Below are 19,547 nucleotides of genomic sequence, written 5' to 3'. Positions count from 1 at the left end.
TGTTTATTGTGACTGTGTTGATGTGGGTCATATTATTGCTATGCCTGGCTATCAGAAGATCTGTGCACGATGGGTATCCAGGATGCTGACGCCTGAAATGAAAGCGCACAGACTTGAAACTTCAGAGACTGGATCTCACCACCGTACGGTATCCTCCATACAGTCCAGATTTAGCACTGTCTGACTTCCATCTGTTCCCGATAATGAAAGAAGATCTGCGGGGACATCATTATGCTTTTGATGAAGACATTGAGAGAACCGTGAGATGCTAGTTGTAGAAACAGAGTGTCGACTTCTTCCGTGACGGCTTCAGAAAACTTGTTCATCGTTGGCAGAAATGTATCCAATTGTCTGGTGACTATGTGGAAAAGTGAATAGTGGTTGAGAGAACCGTGAGACGCTGGTTGTGGAAACAGAGTGTCGACTTCTTCCATGACGGCTTCAGAAATCTTGTTCATTGTTCGCAGAAATGTATCCAATTGTCTGGTGACTATGTGGAAAATTGAATAGTGGTTGAGAGAAGCGTGAGACGCTGGTTGCGGGAACAGAGTGTCGACTTCTTCCGTGGCAGCTTCAGAAAACTTGTTAGTCATTGGTAGAAATGTATCCAATTGTCTGGTGACTATTTGGAAAAGTGAATAGTGATTGAGAGAACCATGAGATGCTGGTTGCGGGAACAGAGTGTCGACTTCTTCCGTGACGGTTTCAGAAAACTTGTTCATCATTGGCAGAAATATATCCCTATGTGGAAAATTGAATAGTGGTTGAGAGAAGCTTGAGACGCTGGTTGTGGGAACAGAGTGTCGACTTCTTCTGTGGCAGCTTCAGAAAACTTGTTAGTCATTGGCAGAAATGTATCCAATTGTCTGGGGACTATTTGGAAAAGTGAATAGTGGTTGAGAGAACCATGAGATGCTGGTTGCGAGAACAGAGTGTCGACTTCTTCCGTGACGGCTTCAGAAAACCTGTTCATCATTGGCAGAAATGTATCCAATTGTCTGGTGACTATGTGGAAAAGTGAATAGTGGTTGAGAGAACCGTGAGACGCTGATTGCAGAAACAGAGTGTCGACTTCTTCCGTGACGGCTTCAGAAAACTTGTTCATCGTTGGCAGAAATGTATCCAATTGTCTGGTGACTATGTGGAAAATTGAATAGTGGTTGAGAGAAGCGTGAGACGCTGGTTGCGGAAACAGAGTGTCGACTTCTTCCGTGACGGCTTCAGAAAACTTGTTCATCATTGGCAGAAATGTATCCAATTGTCTGGGGACTATTTGGAAAAGTGAATAGTGGTTGAGAGAACCGTGAGACGCTGGTTACGGGAACAGAGTGTCGACTTCTTCCGTGACGGCTTCAGAAAACTTGTTCATCATTGACAGAAATGTATCCAATTGTCTGGTGACTATGTGGAAAAGTGAATAGTGGTTGAGAGAAGCGTGAGACGCTGGTTGCGGGAACAGAGTGTCGACTTCTTCCGTGGCAGCTTCAGAAAACTTGTTAGTCATTGGTAGAAATGTATCCAATTGTCTGGTGACTATTTGGAAAAGTGAATAGTGATTGAGAGAACCATGAGATGCTGGTTGCGGGAACAGAGTGTCGACTTCTTCCGTGACGGTTTCAGAAAACTTGTTCATCATTGGCAGAAATATATCCCTATGTGGAAAATTGAATAGTGGTTGAGAGAAGCTTGAGACGCTGGTTGTGGGAACAGAGTGTCGACTTCTTCTGTGGCAGCTTCAGAAAACTTGTTAGTCATTGGCAGAAATGTATCCAATTGTCTGGGGACTATTTGGAAAAGTGAATAGTGGTTGAGAGAACCATGAGATGCTGGTTGCGAGAACAGAGTGTCGACTTCTTCCGTGACGGCTTCAGAAAACCTGTTCATCATTGGCAGAAATGTATCCAATTGTCTGGTGACTATGTGGAAAAGTGAATAGTGGTTGAGAGAACCGTGAGACGCTGATTGCAGAAACAGAGTGTCGACTTCTTCCGTGACGGCTTCAGAAAACTTGTTCATCGTTGGCAGAAATGTATCCAATTGTCTGGTGACTATGTGGAAAATTGAATAGTGGTTGAGAGAAGCGTGAGACGCTGGTTGCGGAAACAGAGTGTCGACGTCTTCCGTGACGGCTTCAGAAAACTTGTTCATCATTGGCAGAAATGTATCCAATTGTCTAGTGACTATGTGGAAAAGTGAATAGTGGTTGAGAGAACCGTGAGACGCTGGTTACGGGAACAGAGTGTCGACTTCTTCCGTGACGGCTTCAGAAAACTTGTTCATCATTGACAGAAATGTATCCAATTGTCTGGTGACTATGTGGAAAAGTGAATAGTGGTTGAGAGAACCGTGAGACGCTGATTGCAGAAACAGAGTGTCGACTTCTTCCGTGACGGCTTCAGAAAACTTGTTCATTGTTGGCAGAAATTGATCCAATTGTCTGGTGATTATGTGGAAAAATGAATAGTGGTTGAGAGAACCGTGAGACGCTGATTGCAGAAACAGAGTGTCGACTTCTTCCGTGACGGCTTCAGAAAACTTGTTCATCATTGACAGAAATGTATCCAATTGTCTGGTGACTATGTGGAAAAGTGAATAGTGGTTGAGAGAACCATGAGATGCTGGTTGCAGGAACAGAGTGTCGACTTCTTTCGTGACGGCTTCAGAAAACTTGTTCATCGTTGGCAGAAATGTATCCAATTGTCTGATGACTATGTGGAAAAGTGAATAGTGGTTGAGAGAACCGTGAGACGCTGGTTGCGGGATCAGAGTGTCGACTTCTTCCGTGGCGGCTTCAGAAAACTTGTTAGTCGTTGGCACAAATGTATCCAATTGTCTGGTGATTATGTGGAAAGGTGAATAGTGGTTGAGAGAACCGTGAGACGCTGATTGCAGAAACAGAGTGTCGACTTCTTCCGTGACGGCTTCAGAAAACTTGTTCATTGTTGGCAGAAATGTATCCAATTGTCTGGTGATTATGTGGAAAAATTAATGTGGAAAAGTGAATAGTGGTAGTTAAAGAGCACATTCTAAAGATTATTTCTGTGTTTGATTTATTAAAATATTCCCATCTAAACCCAAGTAACGAAGGTGGAGGCATTACTTTTCACTCAACCCTCGTAAATACGGTATTTTTGCAGCCGAATGGGGATTCGAACCCACGTCTTTTGGATGAAGTGTCGAAAGTTGCCTTTGTCTCATCGACTGCTGTAAAACTCCATCCAAGCCTTGATTCCTTGCCACTCTTTGGCCGCTTGCCTCCGCAGAAGAGAGTCGGAGATGCTCTCCGGCAGAGAATAGGGGCATTATCTCCGCACTCAGCCACAGTCAATTATTGCATTGTGCGCCTCTACGTCTATGTTCTCCCCACTGAAGCCAGGGCTGGTTCTTCTCTCTATTAAGCAGCCTGACAATGGAGTAGTTCTTGGGGAAAGCCTGGTAGAATCGTGGAATAATAGAGTCAGAAGGGACCCCCAAAGGCCATCCAATCCAGCCTCCTGCCATAAAGGAAGATGCAACCAAAGCCTTCCCTTTGAAGCCTCATAGAGAAACAGTATTAGAACCATAGCATCCCAGAGTCGGAAGGGACCCCCAAAGGACATCCAGCCATAGACAAGATTGCCATGGATATGATAGATCTGATTGAATCCTGGAGTCAGAAGGGACCCCACAAAGAAGGCCATCTAGTCCAGTCATAAAGGAAGACACAATTTGATCCCTTCTGGCACATGACCATCCAGTCATGTGCCAGTCATGACCACCTCTTTCTGCTATAAGGGAAAAGATACCAGCCAATCCTTCCCGACAGATGGCCATCCAGCCATAGATAGATTGCCATGGATATGACAGAGAGATATAATCCTACAGTTGGAAGGAACCCCTGAAGGCCATCCAGTCCAACTCTCTTTGACCATCAGACACCATCTGATTCCTCCTCACAGATAACCATCCAGCCGTAGACAGATTGCCATGGATATGATAGATATCATAGAGAGATAGATACAATCCTAGAATTGGAAGGGACCCCAAAGGAGGCCATCTCGTCCAGTCTTCTGCCTTAAGGGAAAATACACCATCAGATCAGTCCATATAGATGACTATCCAGCCATAGACAGATTGCTATGGATATGATAGATGGATATAGTCCTAGAATTGGGACCCCCAAAGGCCATCCAGTCCAACTTCCTTCTGCTGTAAGGGGAAAGACATATCTGATCCCTCCAGATAGATGGCCATCCAGCCATAGACAGATCGCCGTGGATAAGATATATATAATTGAAAGAGAGTTGGAAGGGACCCCAAAGAAGGCCATATAGTCCAACCCCCTTCTCCTATAAGGGGAAAGACACCATCCGATCCCACCTGACAGATGGCCATCCAGCCATAGACAGCTTGCCATGGATATGATAAATATGATTGAGAGATAGATATAATCCTAGAGTTGGAAGGGACCCCAAAGAAGGCCATATTGTCCAACCTCTTATTGCCATCAAGGAAAAGCCCCAACAAAACCCTCCCGACAGATGGACATTCAGCTTCTGTTTGCAGCTCTCCTGGAGCGTTGTTGTTGTTATGTTTATTTCTACGCCACTTATTTCTCTCCACAAGGAGACTCAAAGTGGCTTGCCTTAAAGCAGCATTTCAATACAATTTAGAACAATATACAGATACTAGCTTTACCCGCCACGCGTTGCTGTGGCCAGCCTTCTCTCCCTCTTTCTCTGCTTCTTTCACTCCTTCCTTCATTCCGTTTTCTTCTTTCCTTTCTTTCTTCTCTACCTGTTTACTTCCTTCCTTAGCTGTTTGCTTTCATCCTTCCTTCTCCTTATTTCTTTCCTTCCCTGCGTCTTTCTCTCCTTTCTCTTTTTCCTTTGCTGCATCTTTCCTCCCTTCCCTTTTTTCTTTCCTTCTCTCCTCCTTCCTTCTGTACCTCTTTCCTTCCTCCTCTCTTTTTCTTTTCCTTCCTCTTTGTCTCCTTTCTTCCCTCTCTTTCTCTTTCCTTCCTTCCTTCGCTCTGTAGTTCCATACTTCCTTTTCTTTCCTTCCCTCCCTTTCTCTTCTTCATTTGCTTTCTTTCCTCCCTTCCCTTTTCTTCTGTCCTTTCTTCCTTCCTTTCCTTCGTTCCTACACCTTCCCTTCCGCTCCTTTCTTCTTCCTTCCTTCCTTTCCCCCTTGTTTCCCATGCTTCTTCTCTCTCTTTCTTCTTTCTTTCCTACCTTTCTTCCTTCATATACTTTCCCAACTTCTCCTTCCTTCCTTTTTTCATACACCTTCCCTTCCCCTTCCCTTCTTTTGTTTATTTCCTACCTTTCTTCTCTGATATACCTGCCTTCCTTCCTTCCTTCCTACCTACCTACTTACACCTTCCCTTCCCACTTTTCTTCTTTGTTTCCTTCTTTTCTTCCTTCCTTCCTTCCTTCCTTCCTATTTACACCCCTTCCCCTCATTTCCGTCCTTCCTTCCCACACCCGCTTCCTTCCCTCCTTCCCGTTCCTCATCGTCCCCAATGGCGGGCGGGGATTGGAGGGGGCGTAGTTTCCTGGGAAGGGGCGTGACCGGCAGAGGAGGAGGGACAGGAGGGAAGGATTGCATCAGTGCGGGAAGGGGCGGGGCGGCGAAGGGAGGGGCGGGGCTTCCACGGAGGGGGCGTGGTCCGGTCATGTGCGCAGGCCAGACGGCTCGCGCCGGGACGGCTCTGAGCATGCTCTGTTTGTTTCTGTGATTGTGAGTTTGTTGTAATGTTGTTTTGAATTGTGATGAGTGTTGTACATACCTTGTGGTTTGAGGTATGTGTATGCCAAGTTTGGTGAGTTTTTGTCCGGGGGTTTTCGCGTTTTGCGGTCCCTAACAACGCCCTTTTGGATTTTATATATATAGATTGAAAAACAGCATTAAATATAATAATAATAATAATAATAATAATAATAATAATAATGTGATCCAGTACAACAGCCAGCAGAGCAATCTTGTCTGCTATGGACTCATCTTGTTGTGTTTCTAATAATAATAATAATAATAATAATAATAATAATATAGATTGAAAAACCGCATTAAATATAATAATAATAACAACAACAACAATAGATATATAGCCGCTTTGAGCCCCATTTGGGGAAGATAAAGCAGGGTATAATAATAATAATAATCATAATCATAATCACCATCATCATCATGATGCATGAGACACACTATTTTGCAAAGCACTGCTGCCTTCACGGCTGCTCCCTTCCCATTGTGTGCCTTTAGGGCTGTGGTGACATCACCTCCCCAGTTGCCGTGGCGACCAGGTAAACAAGCGAGACATCCTTTTGTGCATTTCATGCATTGTATTTCGTTTTGCAACCCGGAGGCTATGGCTTTTACTCCCTCTCTCTGTGAGGCAGGGCTTGCTTGTGCAAATCCCTCGCCTGAAGGTGCTCCTTAGCATCTGAGTCATTTTGTTATTCTCACCTCTGTCTCGTTTTGCAACTGGTCGCTTCGGGCATCCTCCTTTGTGGCGAAATTCTCCATCTGTGGAAGCTTCCCCAAGTCTTAGCAGCCATTGCCAACAAGCCTCCATCTTCACTGCCACATAAAAATCCAGATTACACTCTGTAACACAATTTAATGTTCTGATCCTGGTTTGAAAGTGTTGTTTCCTGTTTTGTTGTGACTTTGAAAGGAGTTGTCCTACTCCAGAAACTTGGTTGTTATTGTGTCTGAATTGGTTGAGACTCAATGATGAGATACTCATTAGAAAACTATCACAAAATCCAAAGTTTTGGCAGTTTCATCAACTTTCCCCATGTTGTTATGATACGAGTGTTGAATGAAAAGTAATGCCTCCATCTTCGTAACTCCTCAACAGATGGCAGTACTGGTATGCGGCAAGTACTGGCTTTTTCAGTAGACTCTCCTCTACAGTTCCATTTTGGCAGGAAGCCCTAGCATTTGAACGGATGTGTTGTTAAAGTGTGAAGTATGGAACCCTGCACAGACAGTCGGTCAATGTGACTTAAGCAACGTGCAGTTATTGAATTCTTGACAGCAGAAGGTTTTGGTCTATTAAAACAGCCAGCAAATAAGTGCTGTTTTAATTAAACTGTTTGATAAAACTGAGAGTTTGATTAATCTCTACCTAAATAAGGCAGAGCCCTGGCAACGTGACAGTTGGTCAATGCGACTTAAGCAACGTGCAGTCATTGAATTCTTGACAACAGAAGGTTTTGGTCTATTAAAACAGCCAGCAAGTAAGTGCTGTTTTAATTAAACTGTTTGATAAAACTGAGAGTTTGATTCATCTCTAGCTAAATAAGGCAGAGCCCTGGCAACGTGACAGTTGGTCAATGTGACTTAAGCAACATGCAGCCATTGAATTCTTGACAACAGAAGGTTTTGGTCTATTAAAACAGCCAGCAAGTAAGTGCTGTTTTAATTAAACTGTTTGATAAAACTGAGAGTTTGATTCATCTCTAGCTAAATAAGGCAGAGCCCTGGCAACGTGACAGTTGGTCAATGTGACTTAAGCAACATGCAGCCATTGAATTCTTGACAACAGAAGGTTTTGGTCTATTAAAACAGCCAGCAAGTAAGTGCTGTTTTAATTAAACTGTTAGATAAAACTGAGAGTTTGATTAATCTCTACCTAAATAAGGCAGAGCCCTGGCAATGTGACAGTTGGTCAATGCGACTTAAGCAACATGCAGTCATTGAATTCTTGACAGCAGAAGGTGTCACCCCAAAGGAGATTCATCAGAGAAGCTGTTTATGGTGATTGTGTTGGGTGAGTAAGTCTAAAGATGTTGAGGTGGAAACATCTGACTTGCCTGTCAAAGAGTTGGACGTCCTCTGACAGCAACAACTGAATTTCAGAAGCAGAAGGTTGACAGATTGATTCAAGACAATCGTCGTATCAGAGAGAAATTTCAAGCATAATCGGCATTTCACAAGAACGTGTGGGTCACATTATTGTTTTGCTTGGCTATCGGAAGATCTGTGCACAATGGTACCCAGGATGCTTCCGTGATGGCTTCAGAAAACTTGTTCATCATTGGCAGAAATGTATCCAATTGTCTGGTAATTATGTGGAAAAGTCAATAGTGGTAGTTGACAAATTGTCATATGCTCCATAGTTGATGGTGGTTGGTAGACCTGGCAGTTGTTGATGGAAGGGTTAATGTAAGTCTTGGTTATAAAGGGCTGAGTAGTTTGTAAGTAACAGTTTACAGGTAAAAGCAATTAAGGGTGGAGGAATGCAGGGGATAGGTTGCAGCTGGGTGTTACTGGATTTAAGGAGCTAACCTTGGGACTGATCTTTGGGAGAAAAGCATTGTCATATTTTGGTGGATGCTGCTGGTTTTCCCCCCAGGTCTGTTGGATTTTTGGTATCCTGTCTCCTGTAATCTTGGAACCTTGAACCTTTGGACTGGCTTTTGACTATGGTATAGACACTTGATCCCTGAACTCTCGGCGTTTGACCACTGGACTGGACCCTTTGACTACAGTGTAGCTTTTGCTATCAGTTTTTGTTTATTCTGTGGCTGAGTGCTATCTTTATGTTTTATATTTTTGGTCTATTAAAACAGCCAGCAAGTAAGTGCTGTTTTAATTAAATTGTTTGATAAAACTGGGAGTTTGGTTCATCTCTACCTAAATAAGGCAGAGCCCTGGTAACGTGACACAAATTGATTCAGGGCAATCATCATATTTTCTGGTGATTATGTGGAAAAGTGAATAGTGGTAGTTAAAGAGCACATTATATTTCTGCGTTTGATTTATTAAAATATTCCGATCCAAACCTAAGTAATGAAGGTGGAGGCATTAATTTTCATTCAACCAGTTAGGGAATGACACCGATAACCCAGGCGTTTTGTCGGCAGCCTTGAAATATGCATTTCCACAGCATTCGCACTTATTGTGAGAAACCGCTTCCTTCGGCCTTTGTTGTGGTTTTTTGTGTGTTTTTCTGCCTTTTCGGAGGAAGTGGAGCTGCTGCTGAGTCTGTTCCTGTGACCCATCCGGAAGACTAAATCAGCTGCAGAAAACTGCATTTGCAGACAAGCTTGTCGCCAATGGATCCTCCTCTTTCCCCTTTCAGGCTTCGGCAGAGGCTGGATGGCCATCTGCCGGGAGGGATTGGATTGTGCTTTTCCTGCCTGGCAGGCGGGGGTTGGACTGGATGGCCTTTGGGGATCCCTTCCAAATCTGAATGTAATAATAATAATAGTAATAATAATAATAATAATAATAATAATAATAATAATACAACAACAACAACAATAATAACAATAATATATTAGTAATTCAATCTTCCTACCTGGCATAATGGGGTTGGACTGGATGGCCTTTGGGGATATCCTCCAACTCTGATGATGATGATGATGATGATGATGTATTAGAAAATCAATCTTCTTGCCTGGCAGAACGGGATGGCCTTTGGGGATATCCTCCAACTCTGATGATGATGATGATTATGATAATCATAATAATCATAATAATATATTAGTAAATTGATCTTCCTGCCTGGCAGAACGGGTTTGGACTGGATGGCCTTTGGGGATCCCTTCCAACTCTGAAAATAATAATAATAATAATAATAATAATAATAATACAATAACAATAATATATTAGTAATTCGATCTACCTGCCTGGCATAATGGGTTTGGACTGGATGGCCTTTGGGAATACCCTCCAACTGATGATGATGATGATGATGTAGTAGTAGTAGTAGTAATAATAATAATAATATATTAGTAAATCGATCTTCCTGCCTGGCAGAACAGGTTTGGACTGGATGGCCTTTGGGGATCCCTTTCAACTCTGAGAATAATAATAAAATAATAACAACAGAAACAACAGCAATCATATAATAGCAATTCTGTCTTCCTGTCTGGCAAAAGGGGGTTGGACTGGATGGCCTTTGAGGGTCCCTTCCAACTTTGAATACAGCAACAACAACAACAATAATAATAGTAATAATATACGATACAAGGATTTAAAGATTGAACTGCAAAGACTGGCACAAGCCAGTCAAGGTGGTCCCAGTGGTGATCGGCACACTGGGTGGAGTGCCTCAAGACTTTGGCCTGCACTTAAACACAATCGGCACTGACAAAATTACCATCTGCTAGCTGCAGAAGGCCACCTTATTGGGATGAGCACGCATTATTTGCCGATACATCTCACAGTCCTAGTCACTTGAGAAGTGTCTGACGTGTGATCCAATAAAACAGCCAGTAGAATGATCCTGTTTGCTGTGAACTCATCTTGTTGTGTTTCAAATAATAATAATAGTGATTATCTGATGCAAAATCCAGCATATATATGCATATATATACCTGGCAGAAGGGGGTTGGACTGGATGGGCTTTGGGGGTCCCTTCCAACTCTGAGTCAAATCATCATCATCATAAGTTCCAATAATGATAATATATTGTTATTATTAATGTTTATTTATACCTCTAATAATAGATAATAATATAGCAATTCTGTCTTCTTGCCTGGCAGAAGGGGGTTGGACTGGATGGGCTTCGGGGGTCGTTTCCATCTCTTGAGTCTAATCATCATCATCACAAGTATTTATTTGTCGTGTCAGGGCAACCAGTCGATTATATTACATTTCTAACAGAACAAAGCAAACAAACAGACATAATACAAAATTTGCGAGCTTGGTAGTTGATTAAATGTCCTTTGACCAGTAGCTGACCACTTGGAGTGCTTCTGGTGTTGCTGCAAGAAGGTCCTCCATTTTGCAAGTGGCAGGGCTCAGGGTGCATTGCAGCAGGTGGTCAGTGGTTTGCTCTTCTCCGCACTCGCATGTCGTGGACTCCACTTTGTAGCCCCATTTCTGAAGGTTGGCTCTGCATCTCATGGTGCCAGAGCGCAGTCTGTTCAGCGCCTTCCAAGTCGCCCAGTCCTCTGTGTGCCCAGGAGGGAGTCTCTCATTTGGTATCAGCCATTGGTTGAGGTTCTGGGTTTGAGCCTGCCACTTTTGGACTCTCGCTTGCTGAGGTGTTCCAGCGAGTGTCTCTGTAGATCTTAGAAAACTATGTCTTGATTTAAGCCATTGACGTGCTGGCTGATACCCAAACAAGGGATGAGCTGGAGATGTCTCTGCCTTGGTCCTTTCACTATTGGCTGCTACTTCCCGGCGGATGTCAGGTGGTGCAATACCGGCTATGCAGTGTAATTTCTCCAGTGGTGTAGGGCGCAGACACCCTGTGATAATGCGGCATGTCTCATTAAGACCCACATCCACTGTTTTAGTGTGGTGAGATGTGTTCCACACTGGGCATGCATACTCAGCAGCAGAGTAGGACAGTGCAAGGGCAGATGTCTTCACTGTATCTGGTTGTGATCCCCAGGTTGTGCCAGTCAGCTTTCATGTTATATTGTTTCTAGCACCCACTTTTTGCTTGATGTTCAGGCAGTGCTTCTTGTAGGTCAGAGCATGGTCCAGAGTGACTCCCAGGTATTTGCGTGCGCTGCAATGCTCCAGTGGGATTCCTTCCCAGGTGATTCTCAGGGCTCGGGATGCTTCTCTGTTCTTCGGATGAAAAGCACATGTCTGTGTTTTGGATGGGTTGGGGATCAGCTGGTTTTCCCTGTAATAGGCAGTAAGAGCACCTAGAGCTTCGGAAAGCTTCTGTTCTACCATCTCAAAGCTCCCTGCTTGAGTGGTGATGGCACGATCATCAGCATAGATGAGGATCTCTGTCCCTTCTGGCAGTGGCTGGTCATTTGTGTAGATGTTGAACATTGATGGAGCAAGCACGATCCTCTGAGGCAGGCCGTTCTTCTGTTTCCGCCATCTGCTTCTCTGGCCCTGGAACTCAACAAAAAAGCTCCTGTTTTGTAGCAGGTTTCCTATGAGGCGGGTGACAGTAACAATATATTGTTATTATTATTTATGTTTATTTATACTTCGCTTTGCCTCTTCCGAAGGAAACTCAAAGCGGCCATCATGGTAATTCTTCTTTACTTTTTTTCCTTCTCCTTCTTCCTCCAGACTCTCAGCGCTCCCACCTCTCTTCCTTCACCATGAAGCTGATGGACAAGTTCCATTCGCCCAAAATCAAGCGGACGCCCTCCAAGAAGGGGAAGCAGCCCGACCTCCTGGTCAAGTCTCCCGAGAAAGTCGTCAACAAGGTGAGCAAATGGGCTTTGCATTGTTGTTGTTGTTGCTATGCAGTTTGACCCCACTATTTCATTTATTGTATCAGAAGCGAACTGAGCATACAGTTGTAATGTATTTTAAAAACACAATGTTTAAAGAACTCGGCATTATACTAAATGTCCTTTGACCAGTAGCTGGCCGCTTGGAGTGCCTCTGGTATCGCTGTGAGAAGGTCCTCCATTGTGCATGTGTCAGGGCTCAGGCTGCATTGTAGTCAGTGGTCTGTGGTTTGCTCTTCTCCACACTCGCATGTCGCGGACTCCATTTTGTGGCCCCGTTTCTTAAGGTTGGCTCTGCATCTCGTGGTGCCAGAACGCAGTCTGTTCAGTACCTTCCAAAAGGTGCCCATCCACTTTGTCATTGGACCATTAGAGATAATAGTAATAGTAATAATCGCCAATACATCACACAGTCCTAGACACTTGGGAAGGGTCTGACGTGTGATCCAATACAACAGCCAACAAAGTGATCTTGTTTGTTGAGGACTCATCTTGTTGTGTTTCTAATAATAATAATAATAATAATAATAATAATAATAATAATAATAACAATAATAATAATACATCACATAGTCCTAGACGTGGGATCCAATACAACAACGAGCAGAGTGATCTTGTTTGCTGTGGACTCATCTTATTGTGTTTATAAGAAGAAGAAGAAGAAGAAGAAGAAGAAGAAATCACATAGTCCTAGACACTTGGGAAGTGTCCGATGTGGGATCCAATACAACAGCCAGAAGAGTGATCTTGTTTGCTGTGGACTTATCTTGTTGTGTTTATAATAATAATAATAATAATAATAATAAAGGTAAAGGTTTTCCCTTGACATTAAGTCCAGTCATGTCCGACTCTGGGGGTTGGTGCTCATCTCCATTTCTAAGCCAAAGAGCCGGCGTTGTTCATAGACACCTCCAAGGTCATGTGGCCGGCATGACTACATGGAGCACCGTTATCTTCCTGTTGGAGCGGTACCTATTGATTTACTCACATTTGCATGTTTTCGAACTGCTAGGTTGGTTTTCGAACTGCTAGGTTGGTTAATAATAATAATAATAATAATAATAATAATAATAATAATTTATTTGTAGTGCCCCTAGGGGACTCAGGGCGGTTTCCAACCTAATTGAGGCCAACATTCAATGCCTGTTTATTATTATTATTACAATGTACAATTACTTCAAATGGACAGTCACAGCAAGAGATTGATGGTGAAAGAGAAAGTTTGACTGTATGTTGCAGGCTTTTATGTATAAGCCTTATCTCAATTCCACATCTCTTTGGACCGGAGTTTCTCTCTGACCTGACCCAGGCATCTCCTTAAGACTTTGATGACCTAGTGTTCTTTGCCAATACATGCCTTGAGGATGTTTTTCCCCCCAAACACATATGACTTCAACATCTCTCTCCCGCAGAACCTGACCTGGCTGGAGGAGAAGGAGAAGGATGTTGTGAGCGCCTTGCGGTACTTCAAGACCATCGTCGACAAGATGGCCATCGACAGCAAGGTGCTGGAGATGCTGCCAGGCTCCGCCAGCAAAGTGCTGGAGGCCATCTTGCCCCTGGTCCAGGCCGACCCCCGCATCCAGCAGAGGTCAGTCGGGATCGGCTTTGTAGGGTCCGGTCGGGATTCTGTGTGGAGCCGAGCTGCGCTTCAGATTGGGTGGCACTTTTTGTAGTTGTCCACCCAGCAGGGTGACTTGATCAATTAAACATGTTGTAAAAAAAGGTCTCCTGCCTTTGATTGGATAAAGAGCTCTAAAGGGTTTGGGGTCAATTGATAAGAGGGAAGACAGCAAGCCCCAATGCCAGGTTAGCTAATTCCTTCTGGTGTGTATATGTATGCACTTTCTCCTCACTGGTGGGCTTCTTTTCCCCCAGTTCGGCCCTCTCGTCCTGCTACGGCCGCGTCTATCAGAGCCTTGGCAACCTGATCCGTTGGTCCGACCAGGTGATGCTCGAAGGCATCAATGCCGAAGACAAAGAGGTGGTCAGCACCGTCAGAGGGGTCATCAAGGCCGTCCTGGATGGAGTCAAGGTACACTTTCTCTTGTGGGTCGTTTAGGCTCCCTTAAGACCTTGAAAATCCCCCAAAAATGGATGCACAGAAAGGCACCTTCCCCGAGGAATGCCTTTTCTGCATTGCACTTGGCTAATATTTATTTATTATTCATTTATTTACAACATTTATATGCCTCCCTTCTCACCCCGAAGGGGACTCGGAGCAGCTTACAAGATATATATACAATATATTATATTATTAGCATGGCGTAATATCAGTATTATATATTAGTATATTGTACTATACCATTATATTGTAATACTAGCTGTACCCGCCACACATTGCTATGGCCAGACTTCCCTCCCTCTTTCTCTCCTTCTTTATTTCTCTCCTTCCTTCCCTCACTCTTTCCTTCCTTCCCTTTTTTCTTTCTTTCTCTCCTTCCTCCTTTCTCTACCTCTTTCCTTCCTTCCCCTCCCTTTTTCTTTTCCTTCCTTCCTCTCCTTTCTTCCTTCTCTACCAACGAGTGACCATCACTCATAAAATCCCCCCCAAAACAGTGAAAAGGACCTCTTTCCTTCCTTCTCTTTCCTTCCTTTTCTCTCTCTTTCCTTTTCTCCCTCTTTCTTTCCTTCTTTCCCTCTTTCCTTCGCTCCCTCTTTCCTTCCTTCCCTTATTTTCTTTCCTTCTCTCCTTCCTTCCTTCTCTACCTCTTTACTTTCTTCTCCCTTTTCTTTTCCTTCTCCTTTTTTCTTTCTCTACCGCTTTCCTTCCTTCTTTCTTCCCCTCCCTCTTTCTCTCTTTCTTTCTTATTTTCTTTCTCCCCTTTCCTTCCATTCTCTCCCCTTTCCTTCCTATTTTCTGTATTGCCATTTAATTTTTCATCATTTAACTTTTTTGGCGGGTTTTAAGTCCTTTTCACTGTTTTGGGGGGAATTTTATGAGTGATGGTCACTTGTTGGTCTGATAGGGGTGTAGTGTCCAAATTTCGTGTCAATTTGTCAAGTGGTTTTTGAGTTATTTTAATCCTACAAACGAACATTACATTTTTATTTATATAGATTATTAGTAATATTACATGTAATATAAAACATATAATTACAATATATTATTATTATGTATTTACGACATTTATATGCCTCCCTTCTCACCTTGAAGGGAACTCAGAACAGCTTACTCTATATATATATATATATATATATATATATATATATATATATATATAGACACACACACACACACACAATATATTATATTATTATCATAGCACAATAAATATTATATGTAGACAAGGAGACAAGATGGAATAGAATAGAATAACTTTATTATTGCCATTGTACATGGTACAATGAAATTAAATTCCACTCCCAGTACAAATTGTATATACGGAATTAACGATGCGGTAGGGGAACAAGCTATCTTTGCTGCAAGAGTCAGATTGTGAAAGTCAAGATACCAAAGTCTGCTCTTGACTGACTTCCAGGCTGACACATTTGTAAGCATTAAGAATGCTTCCAAAAACAGGCCAATGGCTTCGATCTTTCTGAGTATCAGGAAGAATTGCAAAATAGAAACCCCCTCCTTCCACGTTCTCATTGCTATTGCACAACCCCGTAATGCTACATCAGTGTGAAACCTTAAGAGTTCAGTATAGAATCAAGCCTCTATTTGTGTTTGTTTTCATCATCCTATACCGTTTGCCAGATGATAAGTATTCAAAGGAAGAATATTCAGCATTAGATGGATCTTTAAGAACATGCTGAGCTTTACTCCGAAAAACAATTGGCTCTGTTATTTATAGACGCCGAAAAGGCTTTCGACAAAGTTAATTGGACATTTCTAAAACTGTTACTCCAAGAATTAGATTTTGGCTATAGTTTTCAAAATGCTGTAAATGCGATATATGAGAGACAAGAGGCCACTTTAATAATAAACGGCCACGAATCAACACCCTTTAAAATTACACAAGGTACGCGTCAAGGCTGCCCCCTTTCCCCACTCCTCTTCATTTTAATAATAGAAATTTTGATTAGAGACATAAATAATGATAAACAACTTCTAGGAATGAAAATCAAAAAACAGCAGTATAAGCTAAGAGCGTATGCAGACGATGTCGTCTGCATCATCGAAAACCCACTAGATGAAATTATTGATTGGCTAACTAAAATTGAAACATTCGGAAACCTGGCAGGTTTCAAATTAAACAAACAAAAAACTAAATTCTTAGTCAAGAACATGGACAAAGTATCTAAAGAAAAGCTACAAGGAAAGACAGGGATAAAGATTGAAAGCAAGATTAAATACCTTGGAGTAACGATAACACAAAGTAACACCAAACTTTTAAAAAACAATTATGAACATTTATGGAACAAAATCCACAAAGACCTAGAGAGATGGAAATATGAAAATATATCACTACTAGGAAGAATAGCTATATTAAAAATGAATGTCCTTCCCAAATTGATGTTTCTTTTTCAAACATTACCAATAATTAGAAATGACCACCTCTTTAAAAAATGGAACAAAGATATCACCAAATTCATATGGAAAAATGGAAAATCAAGAATAAACTTCAGGGTGCTGACAGATGATAAGTGCAGAGGTGGCCTCGGTCTTCCAAACTTTAAATTGTATTATGAGGCATGCAATTTGGTAGGGATAAAAGACTGGGTCACCCTAAAAAACAAAACACTACTAACCCTAGAAGGGCACGATCTGAGAACGGGGTGGCACGGGTATCTTTGGCTTAGCAAAAATAAAATTGAAATTTTTTTTAATAATCATTATATAAGAACAGCCCTACTCAAGACCTGGGAAAAATATAAACCCAGACTCTACAATAAGACCCCAATGTGGCTATCGCCAATGGAAGCCAGACACAAAAGAGACATGGGAGAAAGAAATTGGTTAAATTATAAACAAATCCTTAAAAAAACATCAGAAGGAGAACTCACATTGAAATCATTTGAAGAAATGAAACTCCTGGACAAAAATATAACCTGGCTACAATATATGCAACATCAACAAAACTTCAAAGAAGACAACAAATTAGGTTTCTGCCAAGAGGAAGGCTTCTGGGAACAAGTTTTACAAAAAGAGAAGAAACTAATCAAAATCATATACAAAAAATTACTAAAGTGGTCCACAGAAGAAGAGCAAGTAAAACACTGCCAAATACAATGGGCAAAAGACATTGGACACAGCATATCTTCGGAACAGTGGGAAACTGTTTGGAACAAAAAACTAAAATATACAGCAGCAAACGATATAAAGGAAAACTGGTATAAGATGTTATACCGTTGGTATTATACTCCTGAAAAATTGGCGAAATTCAACAGAGGGATATCCAACTCCTGTTGGAAATGCAAAAAAGAAAAAGGAACCTTCATACACACATGGTGGACTTGCAAACATATCAGAAAATACTGGAAGGAAATTCATAGTATGTGCCAAAAAATATTAAAGACCAAATTCACCCTTAAACCAGAAACCTATTTACTAGGAATATCAGAGGAGAAACTAACAAAGAACCAAGAAAAAATGCTTTTTTTGCTCAGTACCGCAGCCAGATTACAAATCGCAAAATTATGGAAACAGGAAGAAACACCGAAAGCTGACGACTGGATAATAAAAATCTTTGACTTAATACAAATGGACAGTTTATCACAAAAACTAAATAACACCCGAGCTAAAACGGACTGGTCAGGCTTCAAAGACTTTATCAATTCGAAGAAGATACCATTCATAATAGATCTATCCCGCTTTTGAATTTACACACCGAAGTGTACTCGAGAGGACTCTGGCAAATCAATGAAACAGACATTGGAAAATCTTCTACCCTCAGTAGACTTTTGGGAAGTACCCTTCACTTTAGGACTTTAAGGGGAAGGTGGTGGGTTTTATCTGTTATTTCTTTCTTTTTGTCTCAACCTATACGTTCCTCCCCCCTCCCTATTCCCGGCCCCACACAGCTCCCCACATCCTCCTCACATCCATTGTCTATGTGTACATTTATGTAAAAAGCACAATAAAAATCATTTAAAAAAAAAAAAAGAACATGCTGAGCTTTCTTAAAGCAGCGGGAATTCTTATAAAGTACCGTTTATACTCCAGTATAAGCCAAGTTTTTCAGTTCTTTTTTTAGGTTGAAAAAGCCTCGCTCAGCTTATACTCGAGTGAAAGTTATTTTATTATTTTACTATGCTTTAAAAATATTTTTATTACATTTATTATTTTACTCCATTTGTTATTATTATTATTACATTATTTTACTCAATTTTATTATATTTATTATTTTACTCCATTTATTATGATTACATGTATTATTTTACTCTTAATTATTATATTTATTATTTTACTCTATTATTGATCTTTTTATTCCATTTATTGTTTTACTCTATTATTGATACTTTATTACATTTATTATTTTACTCCATTCGTTATTATTATTATTACATTATTTTACTCTATTTTTATTATATTTATTATTTTACTCCATTTATTATGATTACATGTATTATTTTACTCTTAATTATTATATTTATTATTTTACTCTATTATTGATCTTTTTATTCCATTTATTGTTTTACTCTATTATTGATACTTTATTACATTTATTATTTTACTCCATTTGTTGTTATTATTATTACATTATTTTACTCTAGTTATTATATTTATTATTTTACTCTATTTATTATGATTACATGTATTATTTTACTCTTAATTATTCTATATATTATTTTCCTCTATTATTGATCTTTTTATTCCATTTATTGTTTTACTCTATTATTGATACTTTATTACATTTATTATTTTACTCCATTTGTTATTATTATTATTACATTATTTTACTCTAGTTCAGTGTTTCTCAACCTGGGGGTCGGGACCCCTGGGGGGATCGCGAGGGGGTGTCGGAGGGGTCGCCAAAGACCATCACAAAGCACAGTATATTCCCTTGGTCATGGGGGGTTTGTGTGGGAAGTCTGACCCAACTGGTGGGGTTCAGAATGCTCTTTGAGTGTAGGTGAACTATAAATCCCAATAACTACAACTCCCAAATGTCAAGGTCTCTTTCCCCCAAACTCTACCAGTGCTCACATTTGGGCATATTGAGTATTTGTGCCAAGTTTGGACCAGATCTTTGAGTCCACACTGCTCTCTGGAGGTAGGTGAACTACAACTCCCAAAGTTGAGGTCATTGCTCACCAAACCCTTCCAATATTTTCTGTTGGTCATGGGAAATCTGTGTGCCAATTTTGGTTCAATTCCATTGTTGATGAAGTTCAGAACGCTCTTTGATTGTAGGTTACTATAAATCCCAGCAACTACAACTCCCAAATGACAACCCCCCCCCCCCCCCCCCCGCAACTCCACCAGTATTCAAATTTGGGCCTATTGGG

The 19,547-nt window shown here is 41.3% G+C and overlaps 1 protein-coding gene across 1 annotated transcript in view; it reads left to right on the top strand.

The window, feature by feature from the left end:
- The window catches only part of RAPGEF1 (Rap guanine nucleotide exchange factor 1), a 96,237-nt gene that overhangs the window by 27,314 nt on the left and 49,376 nt on the right, over nucleotides 1-19,547 (top strand). Inside the window, exons 2-4 of the mRNA XM_067471971.1 lie at nucleotides 11,983-12,122; nucleotides 13,562-13,740; nucleotides 14,028-14,184. Of these exons, the coding sequence (XP_067328072.1) occupies nucleotides 11,983-12,122; nucleotides 13,562-13,740; nucleotides 14,028-14,184 (476 nt within the window). The remainder of the gene's footprint in view (nucleotides 1-11,982; nucleotides 12,123-13,561; nucleotides 13,741-14,027; nucleotides 14,185-19,547) is intronic.

The sequence above is a fragment of the Anolis sagrei genome, chromosome 11 (assembly GCF_037176765.1).
Source record: "Anolis sagrei isolate rAnoSag1 chromosome 11, rAnoSag1.mat, whole genome shotgun sequence".
NCBI classification, from domain to species: domain Eukaryota; kingdom Metazoa; phylum Chordata; class Lepidosauria; order Squamata; family Dactyloidae; genus Anolis; species Anolis sagrei.
This window is presented reverse-complemented; position numbering and strand designations above follow the sequence as displayed.